Below are 20,250 nucleotides of genomic sequence, written 5' to 3' on the forward strand. Positions count from 1 at the left end.
GGGGGCACTTCCGCCTTGGCTCGGGGGGCGGGGCGGGGCGGGGGCGCGCAGGACTGTACGCGGCCCTCGGCCCACCATGATCCACGAACTGCTGCTGGCCCTCAGTGGGTACCCGGGGGCCATCTTCACCTGGAACAAGCGGACCGGCCTCCAGGTATCCGGCCCTCCCCCACCTCCTCCCGGAGGCCTGCCCTGAATGAGCTCCCCCTCCCTTCCGAAGAAGCCCGGGCTGGGGAGTCAGAGGTCATGGGTTCCAATCCCGGCTCCGCCGCTGGTCAGCTGGGTGACTGTGGGCAGGGCCCTTCCATGGCCCTCGGTGACCCCATCTGTACAATGGGGATGAAGACTGCGAGCCTCACGTGGGACAACCTGATGACCCTGTATCTCCCTCAGCGCTTAGAACAGTGCTCTGCACAGAGTAAGCGCTTAACAAATGCCAACATTATCATTATTATTACTTCCCCCTGCTCCTCCTCCCTATTCCCCCCTCTCCCGCCCTCTGCTCTTCCCCCTTCATTCATTCATTCAATAGTATTTAGTGAGGCTTATTAATAATAAGAATAATGTTGGTATTTCTTAAGCGCTTACTCTGTGCAGAGCACTGTTCTCAGCGCTGGGGGAGATACAGGGTCATCAGGTTGGCCCACGTGAGGCTCGCAGTCTTCATCCCCATTTTACAGAGGAGGTAACTGAGAAGTGAAGTGACTTGCCCACAGGCACCCAGCTGACAAGTGGCAGAGCCGGGATTTGAACCTATGACCTCCGGCTCCCAAGCCCGGGCTCTTTCCACTGAACCATGCTGCTTCTGAGTGCTTACTACTAATAATAACAATGTTGGTATTTGTTAAGCGCTTACTATGTGCAGAGCACTGTTCTCAGCGCTGGGATAGATACAGGGTCATCGGTTTGTCCCACGTGAGGCTCACAGTCTTCATCCCCATTTTATAGATTCATTCATTCATTCAATAGTATTTATTGAGCGCTTACTATGTGCAGAGCACTGGACTAAGCGCTTGGAATGAACAAGTCGGCAACAGATAGAGACAGTCCCTGCCGTTTGACGGGTGCACAGTCTAATCGGGGGAGACGGACAGACGAGAACGATGGCAATAAATAGAGTCAAGGGGAAGAACATCTCGTAAAAACCGATGGCAACTAAATAGAATCAAGGCGATGTACATTTCATTAACAAAATAAATAGGGTAATAGAAATATATACAGTTGAGCGGACGAGTACAGTGCTCAGGGGATGGGAAGGGAGGGGGGAGGAGCAGAGGGAAATGGGGGGAAAAGAGGGTTAAGCTGCGGAGAGGTGAAGGGGGGGTGGTAGAGGGAGTAGAGGGAGAAAAGGAGCTCAGTCTGGGAAGGCCTCTTGGAGGAGGTGAGTTTTAAGTAGGGTTTTGAATATAGATGAGGTCACTGAGGCACAGAGAAGTGAAGTGACTTGCCCACAGTCACACAGCTGACAAGCAGCGGATCTGGGATTCGAACCCATGACCTCTGTACCATGTGCAGAGCACTGTACTAAGCGCTTGGAATGAACAATTCGGCAACAGAGACAATCCCTGCCCCTTGACGGGCGTACAGTCTAATTAGCGCTATTCGTATATATTTATTATTACCCTATTTATTTTGTTCACTAGGTGTCTCTGATTCGATTGATCTTGATGATGTCAGTGCTAGACTGCTTGATTTGTTGTGTCTTGCATTGCTGTCTGTCTCCCCGTTTAATAATAATAATAATGTTGGTATTTGTTAAGCGTTTACTATGTGCAGAGCAGTGTTCTAAGCCCTGGGGTAGATACATGGTATTCAGGTTGTCCCACGTGAGGCTCCCAGTTAATCCCCATTTGACAGATGAGGTCACTGAGGCACAGAGAGGTGAAGTGACTTGCCCACCGTCACTCAGCTGACAAGTGGCAGAGCCGGGATTCGAACCCATGACCTCTGACTTCTCCAGCCCGGGCTCTTTTCACTGAGCCAGGCTGCTTCTCTAGACTGTGAGCCCGCTGTTGGGCAGGGACGGTCTCTACCTGTTGCCCAATTATACACTCCAAGAGCTCAGTACAGTGCTCTACACCTAGTAAGCGCTCAATAAAATCGATTGAATGAGCAGAAGCGGCGACGCCAACTCGCGGGACCGGCTCGAGGGGTGGGACTGGGGGGCGGTTCATGGGGCGAGGTCCCTCTCGACTATACACTCGTGGTGGGCAGCGAATGTGTCTGCTGTATTGTATGTCGTCTCCCAAGGGTTTAGTACAATGCTCTGCACACAGTAAGCACTCAGTATTGACTGAGTGGAAAGAGCACAGGCTTTGGAGTCAGAGGTCATGGGTTTGAATCCCGGCTCTGCCACTTGTCTGCTGTGTGACTGTGGGCAAGTCATTTTACTTCTCTGTGCCTCAGTTACCTCATCTGTAAAATGGGGATTAAGACTGTGAGCCCCACGTGGGACAACCTGATTCCCCTGTGTCTACCCCAGCGCTTAGAACAGTGCTCTACACATAGTAAGCGCTTAACAAATACCACCATTATTATTATTATTAAATACTGACCGACTGACTGACGGGAAGGAGTTGTAGGAGGGGCCAAATCTCCCGGAAGGGGCTGAGGGAATAATGATAATAACTGTGGTATTTGTTAATAGTTTACTATATGCAAAACACTGTTCTAAGCGCTGGGGTTGATACAGGGTAATTAGGTTGTCCCACGGGGGGCTCACAGTCTTCATGCCCATTTGACAGATGAGGTCACTGAGGCACAGAGAAGTGAAAGGACTTGCCCAAAGTCACACAGCTGATAAGTGGCAGAGCTGGGATTAGAACCCATGATGTCTGGAATGGACGGGGCCACGAGGTAGGAAGAGAGCAAAGGCCGGACTGGGGGAAGGAAGGGGCCGGGCCTGGCCTGGCCGTGGAGAGGGCACGGGTCCCAGGGCCGTGGGCCCCTCCATTTCTCTCCAGCTCCAACCCGACACCCTCCATTTCTCTCCGCCACCAACCCTTCCCAAGCTTGCCCTCAGACCCAGACCTCTGCACCCTGGCTGGCTATTCTGCCTCTCCCCAAGACACCGCAGGTTTTCCTAGCCGTGCCTCACAGACGTCCTCGGGCCTCGCTTCTGGTCACTCGGTGAACAGTCACCTTTCTAGAAAAGCAGTGTGGCCCAGTGGAAAGAGCCCAGGCTTGGGAGTCAAAGGTCATGGGTTCGAATCCTGGCTCTGCCGCTTGTCATCTGTGTGACTGTGGGCAAGTCACTTCACTTCTCTGTGCCTCAGTTACCTCATCTGTAAAATGGGGATTAACTGGGAGCCTCACGTGGGACAACCTGATTACCTTGTATCTACCCCGGCGCTTAGAACAGTGCTCTGCACATAGTAAGCACTTAACAAATACCAACATTATTATTATTATTAGAAATGATAATACTAGAAATGTTTCTTAAGCGCTTACCGTGTGCCAAGCACCGTGCAAACACTGGGTAGATACAAGATAATCAGGTCCTACACAGTCCTTTGCCTCACATAGGGCTCACAGTCTAGACAGGAGGGATAACAAATCAGTGGAAAGAGCCCGGGCTGGGGAGTCAGAGGTCATGGATTCGAATTCCAACTCTGCCCCTTGTCAGCTGTGTGACTGTGGGCAAGTCACTTCACTTCTCTGTGCCTCAGTTCCCTCATCTGTCCTCCCCCTCTCCCTTCCCATCCCCTCAGCACTGTACTCGTCTGCTCAACTGTATATATTTTCATTACCCTATTTATTTTGTTAATGAAATGTACATCGCCTCGATTCTATTTAGTTGCCATTGTTTTTACGAGATGTTCTTCCCCTTGACTCTATTACCATCGTTCTTGTCTGTCCGTCTCCCCCGATTAGACTGTAAACCCGTCAAACGGCAGGGACTGTCTCTATCTGTTGCCGACTTGTTCATTCCAAGCGCTTAGTACAGTGCTCTGCATATAGTAAGCGCTCAATAAATACTATTGAATGAATGAATGGGGATGAAGACTGTGAGCCTCACGTGGGACAACCTCATTCTGCTGTATCTACCCAAGCGCTAAGAACAGTGCTCTGCACGTAGTAAGTGCGTAACAAATACCAACTTTATTATTATTCTAACAGGATTAAATCCCCATTTTGCAGATGAGGAGGCTGAGTTCCAGGGAAGGGAAGTGATTTTCCCAAGCAGGCCGAGCAGGCAGGTGCAGAATGGAGATTAGAACCCCATGCTTGGGGTTATTTTTCTATTAGGCCTCATGGTATCTCTTTCTTGACTACAGCCCCATCTGCTCGCCAGGTTCAGCGGGCATCCAGGGGTGGGAGGGATGAGAAGCAGCGTGGCTTAGTGGAAAGAGCGTGGGCTTGGGAGTCAGAGAATGTGGGTTCTAATCCCCCCTCTGCCACTCGTCTGCTGTGTGACCTTGGGCAAGCCACTTAACTTCTCTGTGCCTCAGTTCCTTGTCTGTAAATTGGAGATTAAGATTGTGAGGCCCCATGTGGGACAATCTGATTACTTTGTAACTAGCCCAGCGCTTAGGACAGGGCTTGGCACATAGTAAGTGTTTAACAAATACCATTATTTGGGGATGAGCCCACATCTGGAACCGAGTGAACCCCAGAAAGCAGCTTCCTTGCTTTGCCCACAGGTGTCGCAGGACCTGCCCTTCCTCCACCCCAGCGAGACCAGCGTCTTGAACCGTCTCTGCCGCTTGGGTACAGACTACATCCGCTTCACAGAATTCATCGAGCAGTACACGGGCCATGTGCAGCAGCAGGTATGGCCGCCGCCGGTCCACAGCTGTGGGGGGCAGAGACCTGGCCCGCCTCTCCTCTCGGACTGCGAGGGGGTGGGAGTGCCCCGGGCAGAGGTGCCCTGAGTGGGCCAGCAAAAGAATTGCCCTGCTGGGTGTCCAGCGCAGTCCTGGGAGCTTGGGAATTGGCAGAACGAGGGGAAGAAGAAGATGACTTGATGGCTGGAGATCCCTGACCCCCAGGTTATTTGGGGAAGCAGTTGACTGTCGCTGTCTAGGGCGAGCAGAAAGCAACTGTGGCCCATGTTGAGTGCAGGCCCTGTGCCCAGCATTGTGTAGGCTGCTCAGGACTGTCAGATCTTATGTGGTTCCATCCCACCTTGGGGCAGTCTGGGAGCCCGACTGAGGCCCTGATGCAACCGGTTCTGCACTCCGGGAGGAGCAGTCCAGGCCCCGCAATGGCTCCGGGAAGCCCCGAGCAGCCGGTTCCTTCTGTGTCCTCCAGGACCACCACCCTTCCCAGCAGGGCCAGGGGGGCCTGCATGGCATCTATCTGCGAGCCTTCTGCACTGGCCTGGACTCAGCGCTGCAGCCCTATCGCCAGGCACTGCTCGACCTGGAGCAGGAGGTGAGCCCGGGGGAGCCCGCCGGAGTGGGAGAGAGTCCGTGGAGGAAAAGGACCACCGGGATGGGGGAGCCCACTGGGATGGGAGAGCCCTTGGTGGGAGCCCAGGGCCCCACTCCGGATGCCTCTCAGGCTTGCCTCATTTGGCTGCACTCATGATGGGGTATTTTTTGCAGTTCCTGGCTGACCCACACCTCACCATATCCCACGTCAACTACTCCCTGGACCAGGTAAGAGAGTCCACGGATGGCAGGTGTGGGGAATCCAAATGAGGGGGGCTGCAGGGTCTCCATCTGTGCAGTCTCCGGCTTCCTGCAGCACTGAGGAGAACCCTTGTCCTCCAGTTCTGCAGGGGAGCAGCTTGAGCTTTGTTGCCTGAGCCGGGGGAAGCTCCAGGCTTCCTGTTCTCAAGAGCTGTCCATCACCTTGCCCCCTTCTACCTCACCTCCCTTCTCCATTTCTACTGCCCACCCCGTATACTCCGCTTCTCTGCCGCTCACCTCCTCACTGTCCCCCGTTCACGCCTATCCCGCCATCGACCCCTGGCCCATGTCCTCACGCTGTCCTGGAATGCCCTCCCTCCTCATGTCCGCCAAACTAACTCTCTAACTCTCTTCCCCTCTCCAAAGCCCTATTGAGAGCTCACCTTCTCCAAGAGGTCTTCCCAGACTGAGCTCCCCCCTTTTCCCTCTGCTCCCCCTTCACCCTCTGCTCCTCCCCCTTCTCTTCCCCTCAGCTGAGTCCCCTTTCCCTCTACTCCCCCTCCCCTCCCCACCCTACTCTCTGCTCCTCCCCTCATCCTTCCCCTCCCCTCAACACTGTGCTCATTTGTATATATTATTTATTACCCTATTAATTTTGTTAATGAGGTGTACATCCCCTTGATTCTATTTTTTGTGATCATGTTGTTTTGTTCTGTTTTGCTCTGCTGTCTGTCTCCCCCAATTAGACTGTGAGCCTGTCATTGGGCAGGGATTGTCCCTATTTGTTGCCGAATTGTACATTCCAAGTGCTTAGTACAGTGCTCTGCATGTAGCAAGTGCTCAATAAATACTAATGAATGAATGAATGATTGCTGGGGGCAGGTGGCCCAGACCCTTACACAGGCCCACACCTTACAATAAATACTATTGAATGAATGAATGATTGAAGGGGCCTTGTGGCCTGTGTAAGGGTCTGGGCCACCTGCCCCCAGCGCGGGCCTGTTCTGAGCCAGGAAGGGCCATGTCACCCATGTTCTGTCTGGGATAGGGCTGGAGCCCTTGGCAGCTGGGCTTCACTTCTGGCCTCGCTTGCAGTTCCAGCTCCTCTTCCCCTCCTTGATGGTTGTCGTGGAGCAGATCAAGAGTCAGAAGGTGAGCACGGGATCGCTGTCCTCCACCTTCCCCTCACCCACCCACCTCCGGACCACCGAAGGCCGAGGGCCAGGTGACTTGAGTAACTCGGAACTGAGGGTGCCATTCGATGCCAGTGGTTGGTGCTGGTGGCCGGGGCGTCGCGGGCCCCTGTTCTGAAGGAGGAACTCGGGTTGGGCCGGGGAGCCTGAAGTCCAGGTCTTGGGGATTGGGAAGAAGCAGGAGGGTGCTGAGTTGGAGCCATACTTGCCCAAAGATGGAACGCAGGACCCAACTTGTGCTCCCCCTCCTTGGCCCTCGGGAGCCTGGGCGCGGGGTCTGGTGGGGGTGGGAAAAGCAGGGGCTTCCACAGAGGAGTTGTGCTAACCACAAGGCCCTGGCCAGGAGTGAGGGAGGGGAGGAAGAGGCGACCAGGAGGTGGGGGACCCAGGCACGGCTGGGCAGAGTGGGCCAGGCCAGCCTGAGCGCAGGACTGCCCCCGGGGACCTGGGACTAAGCCGCCGTCGGTGTGCAGATTCACGGCTGCCAGCTGCTGGAGACGGTGCACAAATACAGCTGTGGCGGCCTGCCCCCCGTGCGCAGCGCCCTGGAACGGTGAGTGCCCGGGGCGGCCCACGATGAGGCCCAGGGGTCCGGGAGGCCCCAGGCAGTGTCCGCCCTGGAGATCCTGCCTTCCCTTCAAACTCTCCCACCCCCGAGCAGGAGTGGTCCTAGTTGCTCAGCTGGGATTTGGGATGGAGCTGTACCCATGGGACGGGCCCTGGAGTGCGGGGGCCCACCGTGGGCCTGGGGACAGGGCAGTGCCTGGGATCTGGGGCCCGGGTTCAGGCCGTGCCGCCTCCCTGGGCCAGGATCCTGGCAGTGTGCCATGGGGTCATGTACAAGCAGCTGTCTGCCTGGATGCTGCACGGGCTCCTGCTGGACCAGCACGAGGAGTTCTTCATCAAGCAGGGCCCGTCGGCGGGTGGGGCCGCCGCTGCCGCCGCCACTCAGCCAGAGGAGGAAGATGATGACCTTGGCCTTGGGGGACTCACGGGGAAGCAATTGCGGGAGCTGCAGGACCTGGTGAGAGAGAGAGAGAGACCAACCCCTCCTGCCACCCAGTGACCCAAGCATGGACCATCCAAAACCTCTGACCCTCTCCTCTCCCCCTACTGACTTAGCATAGGTCCTCCAATGTCCCTGACTCTCCCCCAGGGAACCAGCATGGACACTCATTCATGGGTTTCTTCAAGCCTCTCTGGACATGCCGATGTTTCTCGCTGCCCAGCTCCCTGTGGGAGCAAGGCAGCCATGGCTGTGGAGCTGCCTTTAACCTTTGAGCAGCAGCTCCCACCCCCCACGTAGTTGGCCGTGGACTCTTTGGTGGCCTTTGGTGGCCGTGGGCCCCCCTTGTGCTGAGGGGGCGCTCCGGGTAGGAGTCTGAACACAGTCTGAGCTCAGCCTGGCCCGTCTCCCGACTGGGCCCACAACTGACTTCCGAGTGTTTGTCCAGCTCCGGGGCCCGCCCCTTGGGGTGAGCGGGGCCAGGGGCAGAGACCATCCTCCCGGCAGGCAGAGGCCCCTTGGGGGTACCGCCTCCAAGAGACTTAGGGTCTCCGTCCCTGAAACCGCCCTGCTTTCCCCTCCCTTCCCCCTCCGGGCCATCCTCGTGGGCGGCCGCCACCAGCGGCTCATCGAGGAGGAGAACATGCTGGCGCCGACCCTGAAGCAGTTCTCGCTGCGGGTGGAGATGCTGCCCTCTTACATCCCCGTGCGGGCGGCCGAGAAGATCCTGTTCGTCGGAGAGTCTGTCCAGATGTTCGAGAACCAGAATGTGACCCTGGCCAGGAAGGGTAAGATGGGCCCCTGGCCCCACCCCCAGTCCCGGTAGTGCCCTGGTTCCCCAAGGGAACCCCGACCCCAGAGCTTAGAGCTCCAAAGGGCCTTTCTGTTGTCCCTCCCGACCCCCGGGCTCCATCCCTGCCCTCTGCCCCTCCCTGTGGTATAGGTTCCATTTTGAAGAACCAGGAGGACACATTTGCGGCAGAGTTGCACCGCCTCAAGCAGCAGCCGCTCTTCAGCCTGGTGGACTTTGAGATGGTGGTGGACTGGATCAGGAGCACCGTGGCTGAGGTTCGTTCTTTCCTTCATTATCGAGCGCTTACTGTGTGCAGAGCACTGGCCTACTAACAAAAATTATGGTATTTAAGCGCTTACTTCGTGCCAGCCACTGTCCTAAGCATCGGGGTAGATACAAGCAAATCGGGTACTAAGTGCTTGGGAGAGTACAGTACGACGATAAACTAGACACTTTACCCTCCCACAGTGAGCAGCGGGCTGAGGACCCTGCAGGGGATGTAAGGACACGGGGGACGGGGTGAGGGGCGGCCCGATGGAGTGTCTCATCTGGAGGTTGTCCTCCATGCCTCCCCCTCCTCCCCAGATGGCTCATCTGCCCCTCCCGGGGTGGGGGCCAGGAATTGAGGATGGGGAGGGAGCTGACAGATGGTTCTTCCGGTCCTCACAGCACCTGTGGAAGCTGATGGTGGAGGATGCCGGTTTACTGAGCCAGCTGAAGGTACTAGCCGGCCACCCTCCCACTGCTGGGTCCCGTCCGTGGCCCCCTCAGTCCCCCGGCCCACAGCCCTCCTGTCACTGTGCCCTGATCCCTGTTACCGTTCCCTTGCCAGTGACCCTTTCCTCCAGCCCGTCAACGGCTGGTGTCTCTGTCCTGTGCCCCCACCCTGAGCCCCATTTGCCCAGGAGCTTCTGGCTTAGGAGGCAAAAACCCAAACTGGAGGCCTCTGAGTCGAGTAGGCTGTTCTGGCCCCAGGGAGGAACCTGCTATCACCCCTGCCACCATCTGCCCCCGCAGCCTGGACGGATTCCGAGGGCCCACCTGCCCGCCCTGGCTCGGCCCTCGCCACTCCAGGGCATGTGGAGTCCTGAATCGGCCGGGAAGCCCAGCCTGGGCTGCCTGACTCTGGCTGCGTGGCCTCTGTGCAGATCATCAAGGATTTTTACCTGTTGGGACGAGGGGAGCTGTTCCAAGCCTTCATCGACACAGCCCAGCACATGTTGAAGACCCCGCCCACGTCAGTCACCGAGCACGGTCAGGACTGGGGCCGCAGCCGGGGGCCCGGGGAGACAGGACCAGGCTTGGGGCCTCGAGGGCTCAGAGTGGGGTGGGGGTGTGGGGAAGCATTTGGCAGCATGGGGGTCTGGAGCGAGCTGGGAGAACCGGAGCCGTCGTCAGCTCCTCCCTCTATCCCCCCCGCTCCGTCCCCAACCGCCTCCAGATGTGAATGTGGCCTTCCAGCAGTCGGCCCACAGGGTGCTGCTGGACGACGACAACCTCCTCCCCCGGCTCCACCTGACCGTTGACTGTCACGGGAAGGAGCCCAAAGGTAGGTTCTGCCCCGCTCCTCCGCTCCTCCCCTCTCCCTCCACTCCTCCCCCCTTCCTTTCCCCCATAACCCCCAGTCCAGCCCCCTCCCACTCTCCGTCTCTCCAGACCCAGCCCAGGCCCGGGAGGGTCCGTCCCGCGACAGCTCTCCACGTGAGGCACCTGCAGCTGGCTGGGCGGCCCTGGGCCTGTCCTACAAGGTGCAGTGGCCCCTGCACATCCTGTTCACCCCGGCCGTTCTGGAGAAGTGAGTGTCAGAGCCCCGGTCTCAGCTCCTCCGGGAGAGGGGTTGGGGGTCGGGCCCCAAAACGTTGCTCTCATGTCCCATTCTGCCCCAGTCGGCCTGTCAACGGGCCCTCCCGTCTGTCATCTGTTTGCGTGTCTGCCACCTGTCTGTCCGTCTGCCTGCCTCTGAGGGCCACCAATGGGAGTGGGGAGGGGGGACGATGGGGCGGGGGTGGGGAGGGCACTGATGACAGGGGCTCGTCCGCAGGTACAACGTGGTGTTCAGGTACCTGCTGAGCGTGCGCCGGGTGCAGGCCGAGCTGCAGCGCTGCTGGGCCCTCCAGATGCAGCGCAAACACCTCAAGTCAAACCGCACGGATGCTATCAAGTGGCGCCTGAGGGATCACATGGCCTTCCTGGTGGACAATCTGCAGTACTACTTGCAGGTGGGGACCCTCGGGGCCATGAGGACGGGGCTCCCGCCGCTCCCGGCTCCCACCTCCGCGCCAGGCTCTGGGGAGACTGGGCCTCGGGAGCCCCAGAGAGAGGGAGGCGGCCTCTAGTGCGGCTTCTAAACGCGGGATTCAGTGCGGCCTCAGGCTCTGCAGGCCTGGGCTGGGTCACTGGGCAGAAGGGCAGGGCACAGCTAGCCCGGGACACCTGGAAACCATCCCGGAGATGGGCCGGTCCCCGTGGAGCAGTGGCAGGACGGACGCAGTCGACTGAGGAGGGGAGGCAGGTGGAGCTGGGCAGGCGTGGTGAGGGGTGTTGGGAGGGTGGTGGCCAATAATCTGATGACATGGCCACGGCCTACCCTTCCACCTCCCCCCTCAATCAGCCAATCAATCAGTGGTATTTACTGACCAACATTATTATTTACTGAGCACTTCCTGTATTCGGAGCACTGTACTAAGTGCTTGGGAGAGTACAGTATAACAGAACGGGTAGACAGATTCCCTGCCCACAGAGGTCTCACAGTCTAGAGGTGAAGACGGATGTTAATATAAGTACGTTACGGATATGAACGTAAGTGCTGTGGGACTGAGGGAGGGGTGAATAAAGGGAGCAAATCCCAATCCAGGTGGACGTGCTGGAGTCCCAGTTCTCTCAGCTGCTGCAACAGATCAATTCCACCCGCGACTTCGAGAGCATCCGATTGGCTCATGACCACTTCCTGAGCAACCTCCTGGCGCAGTCCTTCATCCTTCTGAAACCGGTGAGCGGGGGCACCCCCTTCCCCCTGGGCCGTGTCAGAAATCGGGGGGAGGCGCCCAGTGAAGCCCACTCGGCCTTGCTTCCTACTCCTCCCGTTATCCAACTCCCCCAACGCCCTTGCTTACTCCTGCGCAGAGCCACCCGGCTTCTGATCTAGTAGCCCCTTGAGGTCTTGGAGCCCTCCCTGCAACGGGGGGGCTGGATTGAATGACCCCGAAGGCACCCCAAACAGTGTCCCCGTGCCCCACTTTCGTGCAGGTGTTCCACTGCCTGAATGAAATCCTGGATCAGTGTCACAGCTTCTGCTCCCTGGTCAGCCAAGACCTGGGGCCCCTGGACGAGCGGGGAGCTGCCCAGCTCAGCGTCCTTGTGAAGGTGGGTCTCGCCTCCTCTCTCCAGGCCTGGGCTCCTGGTGCTTCCTGGGAGGCTGGAGTGTGGGTGGTCCGGCCCCGGAGCCTTGGTGTGCCCGACCAGAGCTTGGCTCTAGGACTTCCTGTCCCAGCCCCTGCCAGATGCAAACCTTTGCTGAGAAAGTGGGCCTTTCCCTTACTGCCCTCTCTGGATTGCCCCCCTCACCCCCACTGGATTGCCCACCTCTCCCCCCTCTTCCTCGCAGTGCCCCCCACTGATGGCTCTTCTGGTAATTTGGCATCCATTGAGGTGGGTGGGCTTGGCAGGCTCTGGGTTCCCTCAGGCCGGCCAAGGGTAGGGGGCCTCGCCCCTCAGCCTCTCCTCCTGCAGGGTTTCAGCCGCCAGTCCTCCCTCCTCTTCAAGATCCTGTCCAGCGTGCGCAACCACCAGATCAACTCCGACCTGGCCCAGCTGCTGCTGCGGCTTGATTACAACAAGTACTACACCCAGGCGGGCGGCACACTGGGCAGGTGGGTGCCCCGTTGGGAGAGATGGATGCGGGGGCAGGTGGCCCCTGGGAGGGCCGCTGGGCGCATGGGAGAAACATTGGCCTGACAGGCACCCGGCCAGGACACCGGATGAGGCATTGGACCTAGGGGCAGAATGCTAGGTGGGTGGGCCCCTGGGTGAGATTTAAGGCCAGCGTGTGCCTGTGTAGAATGCCGAGTGGGCATGTGGCATCATTGGTGCAGGCCCAGCAGGGAACGGGGGCCTGGTCCTTGCCCGAAGTTGGGACTCTGGGTTGGCAGCCAGGAGGTTCTGCCCGCTGCTCCCAAATGCTGTCGGGCCTTCCCCCGGCCCCGACTTTCTCTCTCTGGCCTTGGTTCTGACCGTGCCTATCTGTGTCTCCTGCAGCTTTGGAGTGTGACCCTGCCGTTTCCAGCAGAGCAGGTGCTGTGACCCTAAGTTAGCTGGGGGTGCGGTGGCGGGGGGGAGGGCACTGTGACCATTTACCTGCCTTGGTCAGTGCCCACAGGCCCCACCATCCTGCCCATGCCCTTCTGCCAGCCCAGCTTCTACTCTTGCCCTCCCCTCCGCCCCATCCTCAGTCCAACCTCCACCTGGTGGGATGGCGGGGAGGACCCCTTGGTGTGATTTCTCCTGCCAAAGCATGGGAGATCCGGTCAGTGCCACCCTCTCCCATGGGAATGTGTATGTATATGCATGAATGCAGGCATGTGTGCGCAGCCGGGCCTAAGGGGATAGGAGCATCTGTGTTTCCCAACTCGTGTCACCTAGGTTACGTCCTGGACACCCACATCCCCATCTCCCTCCCCCTACTTTCCCCTTGAGCCTTGCCCAACCTCTTGAACTAAGCTCGGCAGGCAGGGACGAAGGCGGGAGCAGCAGGCTCCGCCTTGCCCCGGCTCAGAATCTTGAGGACTCGGAAGCGGCCGTTGCATCCCAGCCGGCGACCTACTCGGGGCAGCTCCATCCTCCGCCGTGCGGGTGGAAGGACTGACGGCCGGACAGATGGAGGGTTGGGCTCAGCGCATGCTGGACCCTGGAGGGCAGGACAGGAGTGGCACTCCAAGGCCCGACCACCTCAGCCTGTCCGCGTGGTCCTTCATCGGCGTTACCCTCGTGTCCTTCAGGAACAAGCCTAGAGATCCAACATTTATTTTGTCATAAAAGTCCAGCAGATAAAACTATGTACAGTGATTCATGCACGCAGCGCAGCTAACACAGACAGACACAGAGATAAAATGGTCGGGATCCACCCAGCCATAAGGTGGGGAGAGGGCGGGGGGGTGTCAGCGAGGGCCGCAGTCGGGCCTGTATCTGGGGTGCTGCTGGTAGCCGACTCGGTGCCCGGCGACAAGGCACTGGATGAGCCACTCCTGGGCCACGACGGGCAGGTGAAGCGCCTCCGCACACTTGAGCAGTGCGGCCGGGCAGGATGGGTCCGTCACCACGACGTCAAACACCCCCAAGGCCACATCTGCGGGAAGGGAGAGTCGGGGTTGGGATGTGGGACTAGACCTCCGTGGCGTCGGGCCCCGGCTCTATCCCTCCACCCGCCCCGGTCGGGGCCGGAGGGCGTGTGGAGATCCCCCACGGCTGCTACCTTTGTTTTGGGAGCTGGAGCGGTGCTGCTTCACCAAGGCGGCCCCTCCGCTCATGAGGGTCTCGGCCCAGAGCTCCAAGAAGCCCTCCTGCTCGTCCGACACCAGCAGCACCTTCAGCCCGTGGAAGGGGCTCTCCCGGGGCTGCCTGTGAGCAACAAAGGGGAGTGGAGTGGGGTTCAGCAGCATCGCCTCGTTGGTTACCCGCGTACATGCCCAAACAACCGTTCAAAACCCTGGAGTAGGGTGGAGGTGGATGGGGGGAAGTCACTCCCGGGATCGCGCTTGCAGCAGCCCCACTCCCAGGGGGAAGGGGTCTCCGTACCACTCCACGACCCTCTGCTCCTGGAGGCTGTAGCCGGCGGGCAGCAGGTAGTTGCGGTAATTCTGGAGCTGGTTGGCATGGCAACTGTCATGGACCCAGACGTGGGATACACAGGGGATCCCGCTGGCAAGGCACAGGAAGTATTTCCGCGTCCGGCAGTGCTGGTCGGCGATCAGGAGGCACTGGAAGGCCATGTTGCACTGGGAGAGGAGAGCGGGGAGGGGGCATGAGGTCATGGAGCCCTCACCTCCACCCAGCCCCAAAGCCCCCGCCAGTTGGGCTCCCACCAGCCACCCTGCTCCCGGCCTCGGTCTCTGGCCCAGGCAGACCACCAACCTGGGCTTCGTTGAAGTCTTCTAAGATGTAGCCTGACCCCGCTCGCAGCTGGGCCTCAGTGTGCCGCTTGTTGTACGGTGGCATCTCTGCAAATTCTGCGCCAGCATCAGAGGGGCACCCCGTTAGTGATGCCTCCCCACCCCCGGGGAGCAGTGCCACTGTGATCCTGCCCCCTTGAGATCCCTCCCTCAGAGCTGCCAGAATGCCCATAGAATAGCTGGGGGAAGGTTCTGAGACTGGAAATGGAATGGGGAAGTCCAGTGGAGTTGGGGATGTGTGGAGGGCAGGTCGGTCCAGGTGGGTAAGAAGGGGGGCATCAGAAGTCAGCCTCAGCCAGAGGATGGGAGTGGGTCATGCTACTGCCCCCAAGAACTACACAATCCGGCCCCGCCCCAGCGTGCGGAGAAGGGGCTGCTGAGCCTCACCGTCCTCTTCCTCACTGCTTCCCGCGGGGCCGTTGGGCACTTTCTGGTGGCTGGTCACCTGGTCGCTGGCGCTCGCCATGGTGAGGAGGAATGCGTAGCCCAGGAACAGTGTCTTGTTATGGGGCAGTGGTCCCCGCTGGTCCTCTGGGGCCAGGGGGTCCCCAGCCTCACAGGGGGGGTGCTCACCTTCCCCAGTCCCCGCAGTCCCTGGAGAGAGGAGGCGGCGATGTGACGGGGGAGCCTGGGGTGCATCTGGGCCCCTCTAGACTGTAAGCTCGTTGTGGACAGGGAATGCGTCTGTTGTACTCTACTTTCCCAAGCACTTAGTACAACGCTCTGCACACAGTAAGCGCTCAGTAAATACAACTGAATGAATGAATAAGATGAGCCCAGATCCCGGGAGCAGGATGGGCGCTTACCAGGTTTCCCGGCTGCGACCCTGCGCCCTCGCTTGGCTGGTGACCGCTCCTCTTCCAGGGGGACCAGCTTCCTCTTCCCAGACAGGAGGCCAGAGGGGAGCCGGGGGCTGTCGGGGGCGCGGCGAGGGGGGGTGGCGCCGCTGCCCCCACTGGGTGTTGTTGGGCTGCCCAGGTTGCTACGCCGTTTCCGCTTCCCCTCCACCAAGTTATCTGAGGCCGGGGAGTCGAAGAGGCCAGTTAGCCCACCCGCCCCCGGCAGGGCACAACCACAGGGGCAGTCGGGCCTGCGGACTTGGGAGCCTGAGGCCGCGGGGTCTTGGGGCAAGCTGAGGTGCCCACCAGGAGCCCTAGAATGCAGCAGAGTACGGCCCCCGGCACGAGCGGCACAAGAGACAGAGTCCTGCTGTTGCTCTTCGCCAGACGGATGGACAGACACGGCTCCTCCTGCCGCCCCACCCGTCCCGGCACTCACCCCCTGCCACTCCATACCTAGGCTGATGTCAGCGGCCTTGGTGAGGGGCGTGGTGGGCTCGAAGGGACCCAGCCCGTACTGCTCCCGCAGCTTGTTGCCCTGCTCCAGGGACAGGATGACAGCCATGCGCTTGTACCATTTCCTCTGGCCCTCCTTCTCGATGCTGTAGTACAGCTCCCCGCTCTCCTTCCGGTGTCCCTTGACCACCCCTGCCAACAGTGCATACAGGGCATGGGGCCCCCGTGGTCACCCGACGGCCGGGCAGAGCCAGTGCTGAGGCCTCAGCCGGCTGGCTGGCAGGAGAGGCGCACGACGGCAGCCAGCGGCCATAGTCTAAGGCCCCAAGGCATTCTGGGGGCAGCGCGGGCATGAAACCCTTCCCTCGGGCTCTTGGCCCAACCCCGGGCCGCTATTAGGGCTTCCTGGAGCCAGCGGGTAGGGCAGGGACTGGGGCCCTCAAGAGGGGAGGCACTGAGCCTCTCCTGAGAACCTGCACAGATGGGCAGCCAGGCTGGGTCTGGGGGTGCAGTGGGGGCCGCTCACCTGCGCTGAAGTATTCATCCTCGGAGAGCGCAGTGACCTCCGTGTCTAGCGGGATGGGGTCGCAGAGCAGGATGTCCCGGCCCAGGACGTCACACTCGTAGCCGTCGTCGAAGAGCAGCTTGTAGCGGCCGCCACCAGCGGCCCGGGTGATCCGCCCAGAGTAGAAGTAGCCATTGGAAGACCATTTGGCCACCACGCGGAGCCCCACAAAGCTGCCACCGCCACCGCCGGCGGGATCGGGGTCCCCGGGCGGGTCTTGCAGCGGGATCTCCGGGGACTCACTGCGGCGGTAGGAAGCGACCCCCGCCTCGGCCCGCCGACCCCCCTCCGCTGGCCGAGACGCGATGCGGGTGTAAGGCTGGTCGTCGGGAGAGACGCTGGCCGACCCGTCCTCGACGCCCGGCCCTGCTGCGTCTCTGCGGGTGAGAGATTCTGGGTGAGGGGAGGCCCATTCCGGTCCGGCAGCTCCTGCCCCAGCCGCAGCCACCGGACTCCGGCACCTCCATCCTACGCCCTCGGCCCGTCCCCATCTCCTCCCGGGACCCCACCAGCCTAGCCTTACCGGGTTCCGGCCGTTCGGGAAGGGGGACGGCCCCGGCGTCCCCGCCCCCGGGGAGTGGTTGCTCCCTTGCCCCCCTGCCGGTTGCTGGGTGCTGCTTCTCCACCCTCTTCGGGTGCCGGCGCCCCCATGAGCACCCCGCCTTTCCGGGGGCTGGTAGGGGAGAAGGGAGATAGGAGGGAGAATTGGCCAGCGGGTTAGACTAGGTTGGGCGTACACCTTGCTCCATCTCCCAGTAGTCCCTGGCCTCCTCCTCGACAGGCTACGACCCCTGTGAACAGGACCTTCCCATCCCGACCGGGCCCCTCCTCCGGGGGCGGCTCCCCCTCCCTCCCCCCGGCCCCGTCCACACCTGGGTGTGCCCGGCCCCGCTGGGGCTCCAGGGCAGGTAAACTCGCCGTGCTGGACGCTGCTGCCTTTCCCGCGGGGGAGGGGGAGTCCAGCTCCCCGCCCGGAACTGCCGCCGCTGCTGCTGTGCGCGCTGGACGTGCGCTGCAGGCTGGAGGCCTTGGAGGACAAGGAGCTGATGTCTGCCAGGTCACCAGATGAGCCGCCGGCTGGCGACGGACAGACCTCGGTGTCACACTCCTGGCATTCCACCACTGGCTCTTCCGTCTCCTGGGGGACAGAGGGCAGGGCGGGGGGCTGCGGCCGGCCGGTAGTTTGGCCGGGGACCTCCCCCGGGCACTCCACCCAGCTGGCAGCACCGGCAGCCGGGTTCCTCCAGGAGTTAAGCTCAGGGCTTCTGGGCACCAGGTCCGTCCGGCCCGGGCCCCCAGACGCTCACCCTCCCCGTCCCTGGGGCCTCGCCCACCTACTCAGAAAGGGGAACGTGGTGGATGAGGAGGCAGGGGGAACCGGGAGCCACTGACCTGTCTGGGGGAGCCGCTGGAGCCGGTCCTGGGCCGCCACCCCACGGACCTGGGGAGCACTGACTGCCAACCTACCAGGCCAGACTGTGTGCGCGGGAGACTGCGCAGGCGGGCTAGTCAGGAAACACCGGGGCGGGGGACTTACCTCCGTGACCTTCCGCTCCACCTCCGCGCCATCCACGTAGTACACATCTGTGATCACACGCGTGACCAGCGTGCGGACCTCCCGGATGGTCCGGACGTGGCGATGCAGGACCTGGCCGGGCGGCGGCTGGGGCAGCTCAAATGCCTCCTCTTCTTCCTGATAATGATAATTGTGGTATTTGCTTTTTTTAAATGTCAGTTTGTTCATCGCTGACTCCGTGCCAGGAACTGTACTAAGAGCTGGGGCACAGTCCGTATCCCGTGTGGTTCACAGTCTTAATCCCCATTTTCCAGATGAGGTAACTGAGGCAACAGAGACGTTAAATGAGTTGCCCACAGTCACACAGCGGACGTGTGGCGGAGCCGGGATTAGATCCCAGGTCCTTCTGACTCCCAGGCCCGTGGTCTATCCACTAGACCACACTGCTTGTTAAGCACTTACTTTGTGCCAAACACCGTACGTACTAAGCACTGGTTTAGATACAAGATCATCATCACTTCCCACATGGGGCTCACAGTCTAAGTAGAAGAAAGAACAGGTATTAACTCTCCATTTTGCAGATGAGGGACCCAGGGCCCAGAGAAACACTGTCAAACATTATTCTAAGTGCCGGGGTAAGTATCAGTTAATTAGATCAGACACAGTCCCTCTCCAGCATGGGGCTCACAGTCTGAATAGGAGGGTATCCTATCCAGTTCAGTATCCACATTTTACAGTTGAGGAAACTGAGGCACAGAGAAGTGAAGTGACTTGCACAAGGTCACACAGCAGACAAGTGGCAGAGCCAGGATGGTAACTCAGGTCCTCTGACTCTCAGGCCCGTGTTCTATCCACCAGAAAATGCTATTTGTCTGGCACCCACCTCTGATGCACTAGTTACCCCACACGCCCTGGGCGTCCTCCCTGGCCGAGGCCTGAGTCTGGAATGAGGAGGTTGGGGACATCGCCCTCTCTCTCTGCCTCGGTGCTTCCTCCTTCCCCGAGATCCTCGATCCCTCTGCCACTGTATCCCCAGCTCCCCCCAAGCCCACTGCCCAGCGGCCCCGCCTCACCCTGGCCATCCCAGCTCAGACGTGGGGCCGGGGGGATGTGGGTGGGCTTCAGGGTGGTGAGGCTGGGGGAGGCCCAGGGTGGTGCTCTTCCCTCCAGGTGTGAAGCAGCATGGCCTAGAGAAGAGAGCATGGGCCTGGGAGTCAGAGGACCTGGGTTCTAATACCGGCTCCACCACTTGTGTGCTATGTGACCTTGGGCAAGTCACTCTGCTTCTCTGGGCCTCAGTTTACTCAACTGCAAAATGTGGATAGTGAACTGGATAGGATACCCTCCTATTTAGACTGTGAGCCCCATGCAGAACAGGGACTGTGTCTGACCAAATTAACTTGTACCTACCCCAGCACTTAGAACAATGCTTGACCCATAATAAGCACATAATAAATAAATAAATAAAATTAATAAGCAAGCGCTTAAAAAGGCGGGGTGGGAGGGTAGGGTGGACAAGACATACTGTTTGACTCCTGAGGGCAGCTCCGGGTGTGCCCCTTGGGACCACCCTCACCCCACAGAGGCGTAGCTCCCAGACCCCCCTGCTGAGGCTGCCCTCACCTGACCGGGCAGTGAATCCGTGGTGTCTCCCTGGCCACGGTTTCTCTCCGTCTGGATCTTGGCATCCTGCTTCCCGAGACTCTGGCCTGCCGTGTTCGTCCCCACCTCCACCTGGCTGCCCCGGCCACCCGGGGTCTGTGTGGCTGCCGACACGGCGGCCGGGGCCACGGAGGCCGGGGCCACGGTCTGGATGCCTTTGTGCCGAGTGCTGGGCCGGGGGTCTGGGCTCCGTGTGTTCCGGGAAGGCCGGTCCGGACTGGTTTTCCTCTCCCCTTTCCTCTCCCCTTGGCCTTCTGGCCCATCCCTGTCCGAGGCCGGGCCCTCCTGGCTGGCCGGCCGTGGGGTGGGGGACTGCCGCTGCAAAGGCGGCGGGGAAGTCGAGTCCTGGACGAGACGGCCAGGCTTGCCGGGCTGGTGGCCCAGCCGAGTCCTGTGGTCGCCCACCAGCTCTTCCTCCTCCTCCTCCTCCGCTTGCAGGCTCGGGAATCGGAACAGGGGGCCCCTGCAGACAAGGCCACA

General features: G+C 60.1%; 2 protein-coding genes across 3 annotated transcripts in view; one reads left to right on the plus strand and one right to left on the minus strand.

The window, feature by feature from the left end:
- The first annotated feature begins 31 nt into the window (after positions 1-31).
- On the plus strand, positions 32-13,616 carry TUBGCP4 (tubulin gamma complex associated protein 4). Of its 2 annotated transcripts, none has more exons than XM_029070286.1 (18): positions 32-154; positions 4,644-4,772; positions 5,254-5,376; positions 5,550-5,603; positions 6,672-6,728; positions 7,243-7,322; positions 7,580-7,793; positions 8,398-8,563; positions 8,719-8,843; positions 9,238-9,288; positions 9,717-9,822; positions 10,010-10,117; positions 10,225-10,363; positions 10,610-10,787; positions 11,423-11,557; positions 11,815-11,931; positions 12,283-12,437; positions 12,823-13,616. In XM_029070286.1, exons 1-18 carry the CDS (start codon positions 77-79, stop codon positions 12,833-12,835), a joined length of 2,028 nt encoding a protein of 675 aa, XP_028926119.1. In that variant the 5' UTR covers positions 32-76; the 3' UTR covers positions 12,836-13,616. The 2 variants fall into 2 exon arrangements, with proteins under 2 accessions (XP_028926119.1, XP_028926120.1); XM_029070287.1 differs by having other exon boundaries at positions 12,298-12,437.
- The window catches only part of TP53BP1 (tumor protein p53 binding protein 1), a 29,396-nt gene continuing 22,717 nt past the window's right edge, over positions 13,572-20,250 (minus strand). The window contains exons 17-28 of the mRNA XM_039912871.1: positions 19,732-20,233; positions 18,130-18,285; positions 17,465-17,730; positions 17,116-17,265; positions 16,554-16,969; positions 16,028-16,219; positions 15,539-15,748; positions 15,120-15,326; positions 14,695-14,789; positions 14,359-14,558; positions 14,036-14,181; positions 13,572-13,909 (exon numbers count right to left, since the gene is read on the minus strand). Coding sequence (XP_039768805.1) covers positions 13,722-13,909; positions 14,036-14,181; positions 14,359-14,558; positions 14,695-14,789; positions 15,120-15,326; positions 15,539-15,748; positions 16,028-16,219; positions 16,554-16,969; positions 17,116-17,265; positions 17,465-17,730; positions 18,130-18,285; positions 19,732-20,233 — 2,728 coding nt within the window. The 3' untranslated portion in view covers positions 13,572-13,721. The remainder of the gene's footprint in view (positions 13,910-14,035; positions 14,182-14,358; positions 14,559-14,694; positions 14,790-15,119; positions 15,327-15,538; positions 15,749-16,027; positions 16,220-16,553; positions 16,970-17,115; positions 17,266-17,464; positions 17,731-18,129; positions 18,286-19,731; positions 20,234-20,250) is intronic.

The sequence above is a fragment of the Ornithorhynchus anatinus genome, chromosome 8, assembly GCF_004115215.2.
Source record: "Ornithorhynchus anatinus isolate Pmale09 chromosome 8, mOrnAna1.pri.v4, whole genome shotgun sequence".
Classification (NCBI taxonomy): Eukaryota; Metazoa; Chordata; class Mammalia; order Monotremata; family Ornithorhynchidae; genus Ornithorhynchus; species Ornithorhynchus anatinus.

Bases quoted from the DNA above. Each gene is read 5' to 3' on its own strand.
- TUBGCP4 (XM_029070286.1), top strand. From the start codon at position 77: ATGATCCACGAACTGCTGCTGGCCCTCAGTGGGTACCCGGGGGCCATC. The intron at 6,729-7,242 runs GTGAGCACGGGA...GTCGGTGTGCAG, and splicing joins AGCAGATCAAGAGTCAGAAG to ATTCACGGCTGCCAGCTGCT. The intron at 8,844-9,237 runs GTTCGTTCTTTC...CGGTCCTCACAG, and splicing joins TCAGGAGCACCGTGGCTGAG to CACCTGTGGAAGCTGATGGT.